This window comes from Callorhinus ursinus, unplaced genomic scaffold (assembly GCF_003265705.2).
Source record: "Callorhinus ursinus isolate GAN/ISIS: 27379988/994484 unplaced genomic scaffold, GSC_fseal_2.0 scaffold2, whole genome shotgun sequence".
In the NCBI taxonomy this organism is placed as follows: Eukaryota; Metazoa; Chordata; class Mammalia; order Carnivora; family Otariidae; genus Callorhinus; species Callorhinus ursinus.
Window position 1 is genome coordinate 26,274,169 of NW_027397064.1, and position 19,267 is coordinate 26,293,435.

Sequence of the window (19,267 nt, forward strand, 5' to 3'; positions counted from 1 at the left end):
CTTAACTTTCTTTTTAAAAAATGGAGATATGTCAAATAACTCCTTTGTGGCTATTGTGGGGATTAAAGGACATGACACATGAAAAATTCTTTTCACAATGCCAACAATACTGTAAAAACTTTTTTAAGAAGTCTCTCTTAAAGCGTCTGGGTGGCTCAGTCGATTAAGCATCTGCCTTCAGCTCAGGTCATGATCCCAGAGTCCTGGGTGGGCTCCCTGCTCAGCGGGAAGCCTGCTTCTGCTTCTCCCTCTTCCTCTCCCCCTCCCTCTGCTCGTGCTCTCTCTAATAAATAAAATCTTAAAAAAAAAAAAGTCTCCTTAGCTTATATACTTTAAACTGAAAATTCTAAAAAGGCAGATTCTGTTTCTTTTTGCATAGACCTACAAGTTTCTAGAAGTTTTCAAATCCAATAATAAGGTAAAGATCAAGGAAAAGCAAAATATTTAAAAAGGGGACATACAAAAATTTTTTTGTAAAGACCAGAAGTAATAAATTCTTACCAGCTGGCATTTCTTATTTAATGTTTTCTTCTTCAAACCATAACTACAAATAAAACTAATAAGTACTCCTCCATGTATAATCTTACTTGGCTGCTGCAGGTCTGCTTCTGCTGTACGGTTTGTCTGTCCTCCACTGACCTCAGGTAATCTAATAGGGCTGCTACTCTTTGGTCTGCTGTCTAAAGTACTAAACAAAAAACAAAAGGAAAAGTTAATTTCATACAATTCGGACAGAAAATTATTCCTGCATTAATCTATTCCCCACCTAATCCCACCCACCGTATCTGAAATCTGATTCATAATTTATGTAAACACAGGTTATAACACAGAAGAAAAAGTCTTGAAATGCCTACTGGACTTAAGAAAAAGAAAGCAAAATGTTATAAATATAAAAGTGTCTGGAAAATACGTGAAAGCAGAGGCTTTTGTAGTATTTTCCCAAATTCATTAGAGTTATCTTAGTACCTGTAATTCAAACAATTACAGAAAATACCAATTTCATATTTCTCAGGCTAGTTACCATGATAATAAATAAATCCAGATCAAATGCTGTCACAGTAGTGAAGGTGGAAAACCTACTTCACTAAGAATCAAAATAATGAGCCTATGACAATTTCTGTCTAAATGTCTAAAATACTGAACATACTAAAAGAACTAACTGGTTGGGAGTTTTGTTTAGTTTTTAAACTATTGGGGATCTTTAATTATTATGGAAAATTCAAAAATACTTTAAATTACAAAGTAAAGCAGTGGGTTACTAATTTCCAAAGTTACTATTTTTTAAATGAAACAAGGACAATTTAAAATGTTGAAAGTTTAAGTCTGCAATATACACTGAACTTCTATGGCAATTATCAGAAAACTATATCCAAAGGCACCATTTAAGGCCTTTTGCTATACTTGAATTTTGTTCTGTCAATTGTTGGCTAAAGTTTTGAGTGCCACTGTCAGTATCCTAGCAACTGTCACACTGATAATTTGCAATAATAAAATTGAAGAATGAGCATTTAAAAAATTATGACATAGCCAAATGAAGTAAATTCTACTCAATCATGGATCACCTATTTGTCGGAAGCCCTTCTTCGGCACTGCTCCGCTGAGTCACTTTGGACAATTCCTCTAAGGCATTTCGGTATTCTTTACAACTTAGGGTAGAAATAGGTTGAAAAATGTTAAACATTAAGCTTCTCTTCAAAATAAATCATATATTTTAGAATAAGCTCTGCATTACGGAAATACATTTTATGTGTCCATAATTAAACATATTTGAGTCAACTAACAAAAGTTATCAAGTAGAAGCTTCATGAAGAAGGTCATCTTCACAGATAATGATGCAAAATACAACCCAACACACCAACCAGTATCACTATCCTAAACAATGACTGTGAAAGTCTAGGTATTAACATTTAGACTAAATATCTTCAGGGATAGAACAGGTAATTTAAAGTATAAAACTTCAGACTTTAGTGTAATATAACAGCGAGAAAAGGAACTTAAGAATGCTTTTCTATTTAAAGGTGCTGAACTTTAAGGAAAAAATCCAACTCTTGGACCAGCAGTCTGAGAGCCCTGATTTAGATAAATCAGATGTCAGGGAATAAGAGAAGCATGTATTATTTTTCCAAGACATTAGAAGAAAGTGATTTCTACTGGAATGCTCAATTCCTAACAGTACATAAGAAATTTTTTATTTGGTTGGCTTTCCTACCTTTCTTATCTATTAATGTAGTATGACTAAGCAATAAAAAAACAAATATTAACTTCCTAAAGGCCAAAAGGCAAAAACAAAAAAAAAATATATCCCACGGAATCTCCTAAAGGAAAGAAATTCCTCATAATCCAAAGAGTAAACTCTAAACTTCATAAATGCTAAGGCATATAAATCTATCTTGTTTATTCCTATAAATCCAATACCTACTATACCACATATTGTAGATATTCAAATATTTGTTGACTAAGCAGGCTCCTTGCAACCAATATATAAAAAGAAAAATTTACATTTCAATGCCTTCCAACAGAAAAAAAAAGTTTTTTAATTAAACATCTTAGATTATATTTTAAGTTCTACCACTACCAAGGTATCGTTGTGATTAAAAAGCACTGTCTTTTTAGATATAAGATATAAATATTTTTAAAGAAGGATGCTTTTTAAGACACATGGTAACTGCGGGCATGTATGTGGGTTAAGGCGTAGGAACAGCATTACTCTAGTAAGAAAACCTTACCTGCTATGTGTGAGAAGCAGGAAGGAAAGAAAGAGTATAAAAAGATACTCAGATGGTATAAGATGCTTTATTTTATCAACAAGTAAAGATAATAAGGAAGGGATACAATGGATACACAATATAATAGAATGTTTAGAGGATATAAAGATAAGTAAATCACTTGCCTAAGTCAATTTAGTTAGTAGAAGCTTGCTTAAGAATCATCCTGTTATTATTTGGGCAAAGAATACACTTTCAGACACAAAGAGAACAAGCTACCTCGCCCAAAGAATACATATTTTTGCTTACATATAATCATTCTACTCTACTCTCTATAAAAGATCTAAACAATAAGGTGATTAATAAATACACATAAGATATAAAGATCTAATCATAGGTGAAAAAGTTCCATGAATAATACCTGAGAGCAAAAGCAATGATAGAGCTGGGTTCCTTCTCACAAACCGCAATGGGCACCCGTTCATGTTCATACATTAAGTAGTGTTTATCTGGATCACTGTTCAAAATTTTTAAATAAATCAGTAAGAACAAAATTAGCAGAAAATGATATATATAAACCACTAACACATTATAAGTAAATTTCAAGGCAATTTTAAGTTAACTAAATATGGCACAATCATAAGAAGATAATTAAGTAAACCAAAATGTATACAGAACATGAACCAAACAGCCAAAGGAAAATGTATCAACAGAAAGTTTTTAAAGGCAATCGAAAATCGTCAGAAGTAGTTTTCAAATCAGAGGGTTCTGGAATTATTCCAAACAACGCTTTCCATGCTGCCAACTTTGAGCCATGTTCATCTCAGAAAGTATTTACAATGAACAGCAGAAGTATGAAAGATTTTGTTCTACTACAAGCCTGAAAGATGTGTCTTCTAGAAATTGTGGAAAACATACCATTAGTCCAACAAGAAATAATATAACACAGCTGCTCTCCTATTATCATATGGAAACTCAATGGTGTGACCATTTTAACCCCAATCTTGATCCCGACTTCTACCCTTAGGCCCCTAGAGAAGCATTCATTCATCTGTGTAATAGCTACATACTGAGCGCCCACCATGCCAGAGACACAATATTAAGAAAAACTAATACTAAGCACCTAACAACTTGCACAAGATGTTAACAATACAGAGGTGGAAAAAATTAGGCATGGTAGAGTTTACAGTACAGTGGGATAAAGAAACCCATAATGCTACAAATAAATACAATCACCTTCTGTGATAAGTACCAGGAGGGAAACATGACAGCCTGTAACAAAGAGACCTAATCTGCCTAGGGCAGGGAGCTAGCGGGAGGGTCTGAAGTTTATCTGAGAAAGAATTCACAGGAGTTAATGACTAAAGAAGAAAGTGAGGGCGTGGGCAAAGGCCATACACCAGGAGGGACAATAACCCACTCAAGATACTGTGATATTGGAGTCTAAAGTAGAGAAAACAGGGACCCTCACAGACGGTACTATGAATCTATGAATCTCTACTCGTCTCCTCCCTGAGACTGAGCTCCCAAGAGCAGTGATTTTTCCTTATTAATCTTGTTCCACATCCTTGGGCATTAGAGCTGGCACTCAATAAATTTAAATATTGACTGAATAAATACAAAAGTCAGTTAAGAACAAAGGTCCTTATTAACAAATGTCTACCTTTTGTTTTTGTAACAAAGAGTACTTTTCTTACTTTTTTTTTAAGATTTTATTTATTTATTTGACAGAGAGAGACACAGCGAGAGAGGGAACACAAGCAGGGGGAGTGGGAGAGGGAGAAGCAGGCCTCCCGCTGAGCAGGGAGCCCGATGCAGGCCTCGATCCCAGGACCTGGAATCATGACCTGAGCCGAAGGCAGACGCCTAACGACTGAGCCACCCAGGCGCCCCCAAAGGTCTACCTTCTGGATACACTTGTACCACCATACAAGAGCAGCATTTGATGGCTACACAGATCAACCAGTGGGGAAAAAACACACTCTCAAAGCCAGCCTCTTTTCTTTCCTACTCAGAGAGCCCCATACAGGATCACATGAAAACTTGTATGGGTCACTGTAATACATCACCACTGATAGAAAAGTACCACGTCCCAGTAAGTTATTAGATCAGTAATGTCATCTTCATACACAACAGTAGTATGTTTCTATGATTATGGGATCAATAGATGTAGCAGTATATCTTTAAAAAATATGTATATAAACAATTATTTTCAGAACCATTAACCTTAAGCATTAAGCAATATTAGTTAATGCTTTTTTCATCCACTCATCTATGTGATGATGATTACTACATAATAATTCTACAAATTAGGGCGCCTGGGTGGCTCAGTTGGTTAAGCAACTGACTTCGGCTCAGGTCATGATCCTGGAGTGCGTGGATCGAGTCCCGCATCGGGCTCCCTGCTCGGCAGGGAGTCTGCTTCTCCCTCTGACCCTCCCCCCTCTCATGTGCTTTCTCTCTCATTCTCTCTCTCTCTCAAATAAATAAATAAAATCTTTAAATAAATAAATAAATAAATAAATAATTCTACAAATTATATTATACCAAAAGACACCTCTTTTACTATGATGAAGTATAATTTAGGACTGAGAAGTACATATATAAATAAATATATTTAAATACATAGAGAATAAATCTATACAAAGAGGTTTTTAAAATTAAGTGAAAATAAAACCACCCAACAACAGCCGCTGACTTTTATTAATACTTACAAAGGAAATGGAATAGGGTTATAGCTATTTCCCGGAAGCAAATTTGCAAAGATGGCTTTCATGGTTGATTTTTCTTTCACTTGGCTGTCTGTGGATCCCAGCAAATGCCCATCAAACACATCTAGGATTAAAAATATGCTACTTATATGTTAATATTCAGGAAGAGTAAAAAAAAAAAAGTAGAAAGTATCAACATTATTTCTTGTGTGGAATACAGACATATGCACACCATAATTACCAATTATGGTACAAAATTTCTGATCTAGGAATAAGGACTCTTCGGGGATGAAAGCAGCAGCAAGAGTGAAGCATACACAACAGTGACTCCAAGGAGCACACTGTTTGTGCTACATCTGACCCTTTCTGAAACTGGCATCATGCTATAATCGATGGCTTCCCATTGCAGGGGCCGGGCAGCAGCCATGATGTAGTTACTAACTGAGCATGCGCGAACTTAGCCGCGCTCTTCCTATCAACACTTCAACTCAGTTATGTGCGCTGTGGTCGTTACATCAGAGTTTAATTGCAATTTAAAAGTTTTTAAAGTTTACACTACTTAAGTAGTTACTGCTTAAACAGAAAGCAAGGAAAGAGAGAAGGCATAAATTTGCTATTAGTGAAATAAATAGTTGTTGTTGGAGAAATGGCTGCAATTTCTCTTATTTTCTGACAAGGCAACAACCATGTACTTTACAGGACCCAAGAAAGTAATATCCCCAGAACACAGATGAAGCAGACTAACATTCTGTTACTGAGATATTTATATGTCAAGCAGTGCAACTGAAGAAGTGATATGGTAAAAAGCTATATCTAAAATAGCACTTTTTTTTTTTAATTTTAGATATAAAGATAGAGAAAAAGAGAGAGTGCATGAGCCCAAGAGGAAGGAGCAGCAGAGGGAGAGGAGAGAGAGAATCCACAAGCAGACTTCCCAGCTGAGCACAGAGCCCGACTCGGGGCTCAATCCCAGGACCGAGATCCTCATGACCTGAGCCAAAACCAAGAGTCGGCCGCTTAAGGGACTGAGCCATCCACACACCCCCCCTCCCCGATAGCACTTCTAGCAAGTATGAAATTTACAAACTCTGAGAGATAAGAAAGCATTGTATCAAAGCATTCACAGTGCTCTCCTTTTCTGGATCAAGCACAGTAAAAAGTGACTTCAAGTGCACCTTCAGAGCTGCTGGTCGCGTCGAGTTCAGGGGGCCCTCCCCCCAGCTGTTCAGGCATGACCTCTGGTGGAGTAGGCAACTGGAGATGGGTGGAACTGGTGGAGCTCTGACTGGACAGGGTTGTTAGGAAGCGATCCTCTAAAGAAAAACAAACTTGAGTGAATCATTTAAAAACGCTGAGCCCATGTCTACCTAATAGGAATGTTTTTAAAATGCCAACTTATATTTCTACTTCCTAAACCAAAGAATTTTAATTTCCTGAAAATTAGTTAGGCCATTTTAGCACGTATTTTAGAAACAGATACAAATATCCAAACAGGTTCTATGACTTAACCACAGTCAGGTCCTAGCGACAGCACTGTGACCGGTAACCCAAGTCTGATTCCTATCTAATATCCTTATCCATTGGGCCATAATAGCTACCTAAAAGCACTAGTCCATTCAGTTTAATAGGGAATAAAATCAGGACACCACTGGGGGAAAAATCACATGCTCATTCCCAGGGGGAAAGTTCACTTAATTATAACAGAAAATGCCAAGAATTATGAGCTGAGCTCGTATTCCACAAAGACAGTCTAAGGAAATTTCCCTACAAATTTTCTAGGGTGGCACCAAGTCATTCAGTGAAATACTGTGAAAGACAGCTTAGGTCTAGGAAAGATTTCAGTAACATAAAAACATAAATTAAACTTTCTAATGTTTTTGCAGTCAAACCTGCTGACTTTGGAACAGGCAAAACAAAAATTCAATTTCCTTTTTTTTTTTTTTTTTGCTTTTCCCCTAACAGCAACCATCTCTATATATCGTGTATTTCTATATCCTAATTTATTTTCTTGCAATATACTTTATGAAATCTTAAATTGACAGTGCTACAACACTCTACAAGAAGGAAAAAAAGTCTAGAACTGTATCAGAAAAAATTCTCAAAATTAGCCACTGAAATAACTTATAGACTAAGAAATTTCTTTAAATCCAATAGCAAGTGATCACCAGACTCAAGGACCAACCTTTTTCTCCATTTTGGAGCCCTGGAGAAATATTTCTTGGTGCTGCATCCATCGAACTTATCTGCAGAGAAGTAAATACTTTATTCTTAAGGAAACATTAAAATCACACTTTTAAAATTTTCTTAAGAATTATTAAGACACTCAGCTTTTATGTGGGTTATAACTTTTGATTTTTACCTTATTAGAAATTAAAACTGAGAAAGTTTTAGAATATGCATTAATTCATTTTAAAAATAATAAACCCTTATACGTTAACATAAATAACATGTTCAAATTAAAAATTACCAATTTACCAAAAAAAAAAAATGGTTAAGAGTGGCATTGTTTTACACTTTTGCAAATAGTTTAATGTCTAGCAGACAGCTAGATTCATCCCTGGCTTCTGCATTTAATCTGTTGAGCTATATTATTATGATTGAAGAGTATAAAGAAAATCTAGCCTCACATACATATATAATTGAAAAAGGGAAATCATGCAGAGCCCTTGAAAGAGACTTAAACCCCCAGGGGGTCCTTGAACTACACTTGGAGAATCATCCTCTAAACAGAAGCTCACTCACTAGCATTAAAGCATCTAAAAACTACTTATGATTACCCATTAATCTCTTATTATCCACTGGACTTATTCAAGTCCCATTATCCACAGGTAAGATATATTTCGAATCACTATAAACCCTGTATACAATTTGATTACAAAGTCATTTCTAGATGGCTACTTAGAACATTCTTAGATTTGCTCACCATACCAGAGAGACCTCCCTGGCCACCCTATATAAAATAACCCACCACCATCCTCTCCCTTGGCAATACTCTCCATTTCCCTTATTTTTTTCTTCACAGCCTTTTTCCCATTTGTTTTTTAAAAGTTTATTGTTCACTGGTTTATTGTCAGTCTCCACCGCATTAGACAAATGTTCCACTAGGGCCTTTGTTCAGAACTATATGCCCTGAACCTAGAATAGTTCTAGTACTCAGAACTAAAAGTACGCAAAAAGTAGTTACCGAATGAAAAGACAAGCAGTGCTACAGATTTTCAAATCAACTTTCAACCCTTCAAAAAGATGATCTTCTACCAAATGATTTTGTATTTTCAATTGTGTCTATATATTACAATTAAAGGTCTTACACCACTAGCTTTGCAGTTTCTTAATGGGCAAACAGAAAAGCCACTAACAGTCTATGTTAGCCATTAATGGACCTAGATTACGTGGCAAATACTAATGTACAAATCATCTTTGGTAACCCTTACTCTTACTTTCACCTAAACTTTAGGGAAAAGTGATTCCTACACAGTTGTTTCTGAGAAAAAAAGAAGCGTCAAGATCTAAGGCACTTGAATTTATCATTCTATGAAAACACATTTTACAATACTATACACTTGTACAAAAAAAAAAAAATTCTTTCCAAGTCCCCCATCATATCAGTATATTAAGCCTTTATGGGGTGCCTGGGTTGCACAGTTGGTTGAGCATCCAACTCTTGGTTTCGGCTCAGGTTGTGATCTCTGGGTCATGAGACTGAGCCCTGCAATGGGGTCCGCGCTCAGTGAGGAGTCTGCTTGGGACTGTCTCTCCCTCTCCCTCTGCCCCCTGCACACCCTCTCTCGCTCTCTCTCCCTAAAATAAATAAAATAAATCTTAAAAAAAAAATATTAAGCCCTTATACTGGCATTAATAATTACCTGAAAATATGGTTCATTTATAATAGGAAGATTTCTAAGATGGCCCCCAAGGATCCTGCCCCCTGGTATACACACATCCCTTCCCCAGTTATTCAATTAAACACTAATCTAAATACTGCTGTGAAGGGATTCTGCATATGTATTTAAGGTCCCAAATTGGTTAACTTTAAGATGGGGAGAGATTATCCAGGTAGTGACCTAACCACACAAGTCCTTCAAACCTGTGTCTAGAGGTCAGAGGGGAGGAATTAGGAAATCTGAAGCACGCATTGTTGTAAGCTTTGAAGATGAAAGGGGGCTCATAACAAGAAATGCAGGCAGCCTCTAGGAGTTGAGAATGGGCTCTGGTCAACTGCCGGCAACAAAAATGGGACCTCAGTCCTATAACCAGTGGGAATTAAATTCTGCCAACAACCTGGATGAGCTTGGAAAATGACCCTGAGCCTCAGTAAGATAATGGCCCTGGCCGAAATCTTGACTTAAGCTATGTGAGACTGAGCAGAGATTCCAGCCTTACTGTGTCAGACTCCTGGACCATGTAAAAGGATGAACAGGTGTGTTAGGTCACAAAGTCTGTGGTACTTTGTTATGCAATAAGACAAAAATATCGTTAGGAAATGTCAATTAAATCAATGTGCAGAACTAACCCAGTATAGATAGGTCCCTTAAGAAAAACGTCCCACTTAAGCACAGAAATAAAGAACACACAAAACTACATAGTAAAATAAATTAGGACTCTATTATATACTCAGAGCATCCCCAACTTCTCCTTTCCATGACGCTACCTCCAGTGATGCCTACAGGCGGTGGCTTTTGATAAATGTTTGAAATGAACAAACAATTTTATTTCAAGCAAGATAAAAATTAATCCAGGTGATGTCTCTTTGAAACCTCACAACGGCAAAATGAAAGACTCTATCTAATATTATTAAACCCACGTATTAAGTTACTATCTGTAAGTGTCTTAAATGAAATTAACTGTAATACTTATACCAGTGAAAGACCAAAGATGAGACCACATTTCTTTACCTTGCTTTCTTCCCCCTGCCTCAGTCTTCCAGGACTTGGAGGAACTGAAGGTCGCTTTCTACCCTTTTCCTGCTGGAAAAGGTCCTGCAATCTACAATAAAAGGGTTGGGGAGGGGAGAGAAATATAGTTTATTTCTAATATCCTGAATAATACTTAAAAATTTTCTCTTTACAATTGTGAAGCCACAATAATTAGATTTTCCTATTTCGATTGCAATAGATATTAAAGTTATACATAAGTTTCTGTCTTATTTCTAACTAACTAATCAAGAGCTGTGTGTGATATGACTGTAGTTATAAAATAAGTTACTGTAAGAGAAAGCATAATGTAACAAAAACAAACAAACAAACAAACAAAAAATAGGAGCTTTAGAGACCAACAGACCTGAGCTCAAAACCCAGCTCTGACAATTAATAACTATACAGCTCGGGGAAATGCCTTACTCTTAGAGCTTCTGTGAAATGGAAACAGTATATACACCGTAGGAGTCATAAGACCAAATAAAAGACTGAACATCTATCTAGCGCCTTACTCACTGCCTAGCATAATGCTGATGCTCCATAAGTAAATGCTATAATAATCTAACTGAACTTTTAAATAAGCATCAAAGGGAAATATTTCCCCCAATAAAAATTTACATAAAGGTCTAAGACACACATAATAATATATTTGAAAGTCCTGGCCTAAAAACCAATAATCACTCCATGGAATACTAATTCAGGTATATTATATTCAATAAGCACACACACTCTTAAGTTTGAAACAGCATTGAAAGCTGCTGCCCTCATCTGGTTTTTTTATTTTTACAAACTACCCAAAGATGAGCATATATGTTTTAAATGATCAAGGAAAGGTGGTGGCAGGAAAATAATAACTTCTACAATTTGAGAATTAAAGGTAATATCATAATTAATAAAGTCCTCTAAATTAAAATGATGGCAGAGCAAATTTTGCAAAAACATTCAAGAAACACCAGGCTGCAAGGCACACCTGTTATTCCAAGCTTGTAGCACTTCGCACAGACTTTGCTTCTTGGCAATGAGGGACTCAAAGATGGACTGCAGTTGCTGAGGGGTGTCTACTGAGGAAGACATGAGCCTTGCTTGCATCTTCTCGATCCAGTTCTTGAACTCGCCTTCTTCCATCTACAAGGAAAAAAAACAATTCCAGCCGTCTGAGACACACCCCAAAAGAAACTTCTGATAAGTTAATAGTTAACTTTTGAGCTTCTGTTAAAGAAATGAATGACCTCTTTTTGTGCAAAGATATCTTCCATTTTTTCCTCTCTTGTTTTGCTAAATGTATCCGTTTTCAAAGACGCAAGTCTTTCATCAACAGCAAGATATACCTGTGAAACTCTAATAAAAACAAACATTAAACACCTTAGAAAAGTTGGAATTAAATTTTCTAACCTCACAGAGAAAAATGACACTCACAAAACTCTATTTTATTGAATTAAGAATCATACACAAGTTTGCAACACAAAAAAGACCTAAAAGGATGTACATCAAAATTTTAACAACTGTTATGTCTAAGAGGATTTGATTTCTTTTTTATACTTTTATACAGTTTACATTTTTTTTTACATCGGGCATATGTTACATATATTTAGAAAAATAGTTATGTTTTCAAAGAAAGCTAAATGAACAAACCTCATATTTTAAAATATGTGTACATTACAGACACATGTCTATATACACAAAAACAGATGATCAAAGAAACTAAGACTTACTTTTGAAAGAAGTCCTTTAGATCCTGAAGAAGGGACACTTTTAATGGGGCCTGACGTTTAATGAATATTTTGGGGAATGGAACACATACTTCAAGAAGCCGAATGGGAGCATAACTGAGAGGAAAAAAATACAAGTAATAGTAGAAAAGTAAAAAATATTTTAATATCTTGAGTAGCGGTAAACATAAATCCTATGAGGTACAAGACAAAGTTTCTACAAAACAGCATTGTAAAACAATTATAAAAACACTGAAGACGACTTTCAACCATTATAAATATCCTCCCCAGTTCTGGAAGGGTTTTGTCCTGTTTGTTTCTTCACTGTACTGTGACATCATCATGTATCCCGAGGCTGCATATAAAGCACAACGACTGGGATATAAACCTTTACGAAGGCGAGGAACCCTCCTACAGTTCACTTAGAAGTACCTTCCCAGCTCCTGAGGATTCCTCACGAGACTACTCCTCATGAGTCCCTTATGAGCCTTTGTACCCACGAGTTTATGTTGTCTAATAAATGCTAATCACCCATGCGGGGCGGCAGATTCCTGTTTAAAGCTCTTGCCTCCAAAAGGAAATAAGCTCTAATTATCAGTATTTCCTGAGGGCCTATGTTGTGTCAGATGTCGTTTTAGGTGCTGAGGAAACAGCACTAAACAAGGCTAAAACTACTGCCCTGGTGATTCAGGAATAAGGAGACTCAGGCAATAAACAAAACAAATAGCTAAAATATACATTGTATCGGATGGTAAGAGCTCCAGAGAAAACTAAAGTAAGCAAGGGCAGTAGGGAGTGCTAGGGCTGAGGCGCAGGGCAGGGAAATGTAAACAAAGACCTGTAGGGAGTCAGGCAAAGCAGGCAGATAGCTGGGGAGGGGCGGGCAGTTCAGGGAGAGAAGAGCAAGTGCAAGGCTCCCAGGCAGAATCCTGCCTGATATAACCGAGGCTGCAGTAAGGGGACAGGAGTAAGTGAGGGGACAGGAGCAGGAGGTGAGAACAGAGAGGTACTGAGCATGTAGGAGCTCACAGGCCCATAAACGGCTCACGGAAACAGATACCCATGGAAGAGTCTGCAGCCGAGGCGTGGCCTGAGCTGATTTTCGTTTAACGGAACCACTGTGACTGCCGTGCTGAGATCAGACTGAGGGGGCAAGCCCAAGGGTGAGGTTAAGGCCACTGCGATCCTCTAGGGAAAGGCAACAGAGGCTCAGTCCAGAGAGGGAGTGGCGGAGACGGTCAGAGGTGCTCAGATTCTGGGTCTATTTTGATGGCAGAGCCTGAAAGCTTTCTCAAATCATGTAATACCACAGTGTACCCATTCTGTGAACTCGTGATTTTAGCTCTACCTGGAATATCCAATTAACCTTATGCTAGTTAATGTCTTAACAAAAATTCTAATAAATGCCTACATGCAGAAAACAGTGGTTACAGGTAACACCTGGAGCAGCAGATCTACTAGTTCATATCATGACTTTATCACTTGCTAGCTCTCAGTGACCTATAAGCTCGAAAGTGAGGGTAATAATAATAATACCTACTTCTTAAATTAAGGATTAAATAAAATGACAACACTGAAAGCTCTTAGCACAGAGTATGACCCTCTGCATCTGCAATGGTAGGGCTGGGGAACAACACACCACAAATTAATTCCATCTAGTTAGAGAAGAAATGTCACAAAGCCTTCCAGGGAGTATGTGACCGTGTGTAAGATCACTCTGACTTCTTACCTGAAAGACGCCACCATCTGATTATAGGAGAAATACTGGTGATAATCATGGTGGATGGAGTGACCACACGGCTCAGCATTGGCTCTGCGAGTATACTGGTGCCCATAAAACCTAAGTTCAAGGTACTTTGCAAATGACATGGACCAGGACTCATTGGAAAGAGCAACAACTGGTGTTACCTGAAATTCATATAAATCATTTGTTATGTAATCACATACTGAGAATCCTTTCTAAAAAATAATTTATTTTCTAGTACAAATCTAATATATTCTGAATGAAGAAAAGTAGAAAAAGAAAGAAATGTTTAAAAGTGGGTAGAGTTAGGGATGGCTGGGGGAGCAGTATCATTTTTTCAGTATATACTAGTATATCTTCTTTCTATGTATGTGTATGCATATTTATATATATATTTACATATACATGTAAATGAACACAGAGAAGGTATCCAGCCAGCATATTTGTACATAAAAAGTCTTTCCTATAATTAGTTTCATAGCCTTGTGTTATTTTTACTTAGCAATGTATCATAAGTATTTTCCCACATAAAATACTCTTATACAACTTGATTTTTAATAGCCATTGAGTATCCCACTATATGGACATATCTAGCCAATCCCTACTGATGTACATTTAAGTGTTTCTTTATTCTCTATTCTGATGATACTCTGATGAACTTTCTTGTGTGTACACACACACACACACACACACACACACAAATATCCATAATTATTTCCTTGGAATAAATTAAGGAAAGTAGGAATTGGTAGGCCAAACGGCATGAACATTTATGCAGTCTTTGATACTTTTTGCCACATTCTCTTCCAAAACTGGGGTACTGGGAAGTGCCTGGGTGGCTCGGTTAAGTGTCTGCCTTAGGCTCAGCTCGATCCTGGGATCGAGCCCCCCATGTCAGGCTCCCTACTTAGCAGGGAATGTGCTTCTCCCTTTTCCTCTGCCCCAACCCCCTCACCCCGCCGCTTGCATTCTCTCTCTCAAGTAAATAAATAAAATCTCTAAAAAACAGAAAAACTGGTGTGGTTTACACAATCTCCAACAATATCTGAGAATACCAATTTCCCTACTTTCTTACCAATCTCGGGAATTATAAATCTTTGAAATGTAATTTCTTAAAAACAAAACAAAATAAAACTGCACTTCACTGGTTTTATTTACACTTCTCTGACTACTGAGCAAAATTTATTTGCACATGTCTACTGGTCATTTCTATTAAATTGCTTTTTGTCATGCCTTTTGCCCTTTTTCTATTATCATGCCTTATAGAAATTTAATACTAAGTATATTACTACTTGGTCATGTTATAACTTTTTTGACACAAGGAAGTCTTTCATTTTTGTGTAACAAAAACCGTTTGCATTTTCCTTTCTAACATAACCCCAAAGGCAAAAGTTTTTGTTTTAAAATAAAGTACATACACCAAGGCATGTGAGATATACAAATCTAATTTATTTATTTAATTCACTGCTCAATCTACAGAAGTTCACATATTCCACAACAAAATATTACCCGCTGTCTAGAAGGAACAAAAGGCCTATAAGAACAAGTATAAAAAGACAGATAATTACAAGAAATGTAATGTTCTGCTACTGCAGAACGAACAGACTTTGATTTTGCTTTCCTTGACCACTGACATTGATACAGGTCACACTATTATTTTATCTGTCATTCTCATACTTGCCTTCTAAAAGCACACTCCAAAATAAGTTATTAAACTTGGCATATGTTCATTGCAAACAATCTGGGTAAGAAGTAAATATTAAAAGCATAATATTGTCAACCAAGTACTTTCTCCAGAGTGAAAAAAGAAAAGCACACACAAGAAATAAAACACAAGGTCTTTTTCTCAAGAAATCAATTTAAACATGGTCTCAGCTGGATCTCTTAAGATAGGAATGTTGATATAGGCTCAAACAGACAGAAACATCCTAGCATACTATCATTATTGTGCAACACTACAAGTCTGTCTCCCCCACTAAAGGACAGGAGCCATGCCCAGGCCCTCACACAGTCCCTGGCATACAGATGGTGCTGAATAAGTGTTTGCTGAATAAATAAAACATAATTTTCAAGATATAATCTCCATAATTTTACTGAACAAGGTATCTATATTTTACCTAATGACTGATGAACTCTAAAATGGAACCTTCAAGAAACAAACACCAAATGCAATACCCAGCCCTGGAAGGTAAAATAAATAAGAGCCCAATGATGAATAAATCCAAAATAACATAGACCACCCCCTTCAAAAAGAACTATACAAATAAAGAAATAAATGATGTATGAAATATTATAGTAACAGGGCACATTTACCTGTTTGCAGATTCTGCACCAGGAATAGGTAAGAATTGTATGTTGATATCCAGGCACTGGAGAATCCAACTCCTTCAGGATTATCTGCACACAGCCTTGGCCATGGACAAAGCGCCGAATATGATGCACCATGGGGGTATCACAGAACATGCTAGGGCACTGGTAAGAAGGCCTTTGACAAAAAGAAAGTCCTCACATTAACCATGAAACTGGAAGCAGTGTAGAATGAATACTCGCTAATCAGAACCACTGTCCAGAAAGTGCAGTATCCTCTCTAGAGCAATGATGACCGGTGGACGATCGGTGCAGGGTATCACTCGCACTACTCGGAGCCTATGGCTGAGCATCCTGTCTTCCGCTACGGCTCAGTGTTAGTTTCCACTTCTTAAGCACCTTCTATTGGCTTAGCATTTTGAAAACATCAATTCATTTTACCTATGGAAGTCCATGATACTTCTGGAGCTTGTTATTCCTGTATAGGGGGCTGGTAAAAATTACTTGCACTTTGTCATGTAAATGGCAAGTGATAGCACTAAGACTTAAACTAAGGTCTAGCTGATCTCTATGCTTCTCCAGCCTCTCATTTCAATCACTGTAAAGACAGACATCCTAAAAAAAAAAGTCTTAGGGATCGCAGCGTATTTAGATACTCAAAGATCTGAGGAATAAACTAGATAAGACAACCCGGGGTTGAATATGAAATCAATTACTTCTTTGTATGGTATACTCTGACATGTGGTATTATAGAGAAGGCCACATAATAACTCCAACTCATGCTTATGTTTTAGGTTGAAATTCTGGGCATCAGAAAAGCATACATGGGACATAAGGAGAAAATTTGTTCTTACCTGAAACAGTATCTCTCTAAAAATATTCCTAAGGTAAGATCATTCTTTCCATAAAATTCCATTGTTACAATCCTAAAAGAAGACAACATTTCTTAGGAATATGCCGTAAGAATTACCACACAGCCAAGGCACTTCATGAGACTACAAACTGACTACCTGCTAGACATGCCTATAATGTAGTACTAAAGTATGTAATGTTCTGTCGTTCTTATAGAACAGTTAACCTCATCGGATTAAACAGGTTTGGACTAGCCACACTATAGCTCCTTACCCACTCCCAGTCCATTAGTATCTTATCAAACTACATCAGGATGCATAAACAATAATAATAAATGAGTAAAATGGATGTGAGCTAGGAAGAGGTAAAAGTTTCCTTTACAAAGCCTTTATGTCCTATCACCATAAAATACAACTCCTGTCTCCTGTTCCCTGGTCCACACCTTTACTGAGCATGGAGAACAGCAGCTCATATCCTTCCAGGAGCGCCAATTCCTGATGTTATGCCTGACTTATGAATGCCCACAAATAAGAGAATTCGACTATAGCACTGTTAAATTATTCAAGCCTTGACCTAAGGAGTCCATAAACTCCCACAGAAAACTTCTATGGGTTCCCCAGCCCCAAGTCAGTCTGCTAGAGCTACATGGACTCCAGAAGATCCCTGATCTCACTGGGAGAAATAAAGTGTTTCTGGAGTCCAAAGTTAAAATACAGAACACATTTTGTTATGGAAACAGTGCTCCAAAGACAAGCTTTTAAAAGTACATAGTACTCTTAAAACGAAAAATAAACTATATAATAAGCAGTCTTTTGTGTCTATTATATCATTCTAAACAAATAATTTATAACATTATAAAATGTTTTTCTATCATTCTACTTAGAATTAAGTTTTAGGATAAAACCCGTTAATAAGGCCAAAGATTCACTGCTTTTACGAAAATGATGCCTTATGGAAAAGCTGCCTAAATTGTACATTATCATCTAAATGCTTAAAACTAGCTTTTATGGGGGCACCTGTCTGGCGCAGTCGGTGGAGCATGCAACTCCTGATCTCCGGGGTCGTAAGTTCGAGCCCCATGTTGGGTGCTAAGATTACTTAAAAATAAAAAAACCTTCAAAAAAAAGCAAACCAGCTTTTATGTATCAACTTTCTCACTTTTATAAGTACAAATTTCTCTTCCATCCCTCACATCCTTTTCACTCTTACTCACTCTTACCTTCACATCATTTACTTCTTACCCATGAACAAATACGAATTCCATATTTAGTTCACAAGTTTAGAAGTTCTACCAATTCGTGTAGACCAGCAGCATGCCATTTACCTAAACACAGACCCTAATGGCTATATATGTTTTTTAAGTTGCTGGGATTCTGTTGTGAAGTACAGTGCAGCAGTGCAAGAGGAAGCATCCTACCAAGGGCTGACGCAGGCACTGGGGGCATTGCTGGACTGGGCCGAAGAGCTGCTGAAGAGCACGCACAGTCTCTGGTGGTTCACAGGGTTCAGACAGTCCACCTAAAGGAGAAGAGGATGAGCACCCAAAAGCCGAACCACACTCTAACCCCAATGCGTGCTTGCAATAGCCAGCACATCCCCCTTGATTTGTGAGGCCTCCCATCATCACCGTAAGGTTCCAGAGAAGACTGAAAACTGCCAGAAACTAACATAAGGAACAGGAGCCATTCATTTTTGAGACAAAACAATCCAAAAGGTTAAGTTAACTTAAAAATACAAACAGATGTCTAAATAGCTTGTCTTCCTAGATACTCTTTATTACTTATAAAATTGCATTAAATTATTTTGGAAGTAAATAGTTAATGACCTCGAGCCATATGGAACAGTCTGAACTGACGGCTGGATATAACACTGATCTGAGAAATCTAAATTCTCAGGTATTTATTTACTTGTACTTTATACCTGTTCTTGATCATTACGAAGGCAACATTTGCTGTCTTGAAAAACAGTACAGAGGTACATGAAGAAGTTCAAGAAATACATAAAGCCTCTCCTCCTTTGATGTTATCCCACCTCCCAAAGCGAGAACTTTGACCCTGTGGTTAAAAACCATGCATTCTTTTTGCAAGTTCACACGCATTTATACACAAAAACACCCACATAAGAATACACAGGTGATTTTATTTTTATAAAGATGAGAGGATGCCTCATACAACACTACTTGCTTTTTAACACCTGGTAATATATCATGGGCTCTATCTGGATTATTCAATGAGATCAAACTCATCCTTTTTACTGCAAACAACTAGAAACAAGGCTTCAGCAAATATCCTTGTGCATATATTCCTACAAAATGTAAGCATTCCTA

At 37.1% G+C, this 19,267-nt stretch overlaps 1 protein-coding gene across 6 annotated transcripts in view; it reads right to left on the bottom strand.

The window, feature by feature from the left end:
• The window catches only part of PIKFYVE (phosphoinositide kinase, FYVE-type zinc finger containing), a 75,321-nt gene that overhangs the window by 11,463 nt on the left and 44,591 nt on the right, over nt 1-19,267 (bottom strand). For all 6 annotated transcript variants that reach the window (XM_073879316.1, XM_073879312.1, XM_025892436.2 and 3 more), the window contains 14 exons: nt 18,359-18,459; nt 16,944-17,015; nt 16,096-16,267; nt 13,768-13,946; nt 12,042-12,155; nt 11,559-11,667; nt 11,300-11,454; nt 10,309-10,399; nt 7,599-7,659; nt 6,592-6,729; nt 5,420-5,540; nt 3,127-3,222; nt 1,563-1,646; nt 588-688 (listed from right to left, as the gene is read on the bottom strand). In XM_073879316.1, the coding sequence (XP_073735417.1) occupies nt 588-688; nt 1,563-1,646; nt 3,127-3,222; nt 5,420-5,540; nt 6,592-6,729; nt 7,599-7,659; nt 10,309-10,399; nt 11,300-11,454; nt 11,559-11,667; nt 12,042-12,155; nt 13,768-13,946; nt 16,096-16,267; nt 16,944-17,015; nt 18,359-18,459 (1,594 nt within the window). The remainder of the gene's footprint in view (nt 1-587; nt 689-1,562; nt 1,647-3,126; nt 3,223-5,419; nt 5,541-6,591; nt 6,730-7,598; nt 7,660-10,308; nt 10,400-11,299; nt 11,455-11,558; nt 11,668-12,041; nt 12,156-13,767; nt 13,947-16,095; nt 16,268-16,943; nt 17,016-18,358; nt 18,460-19,267) is intronic.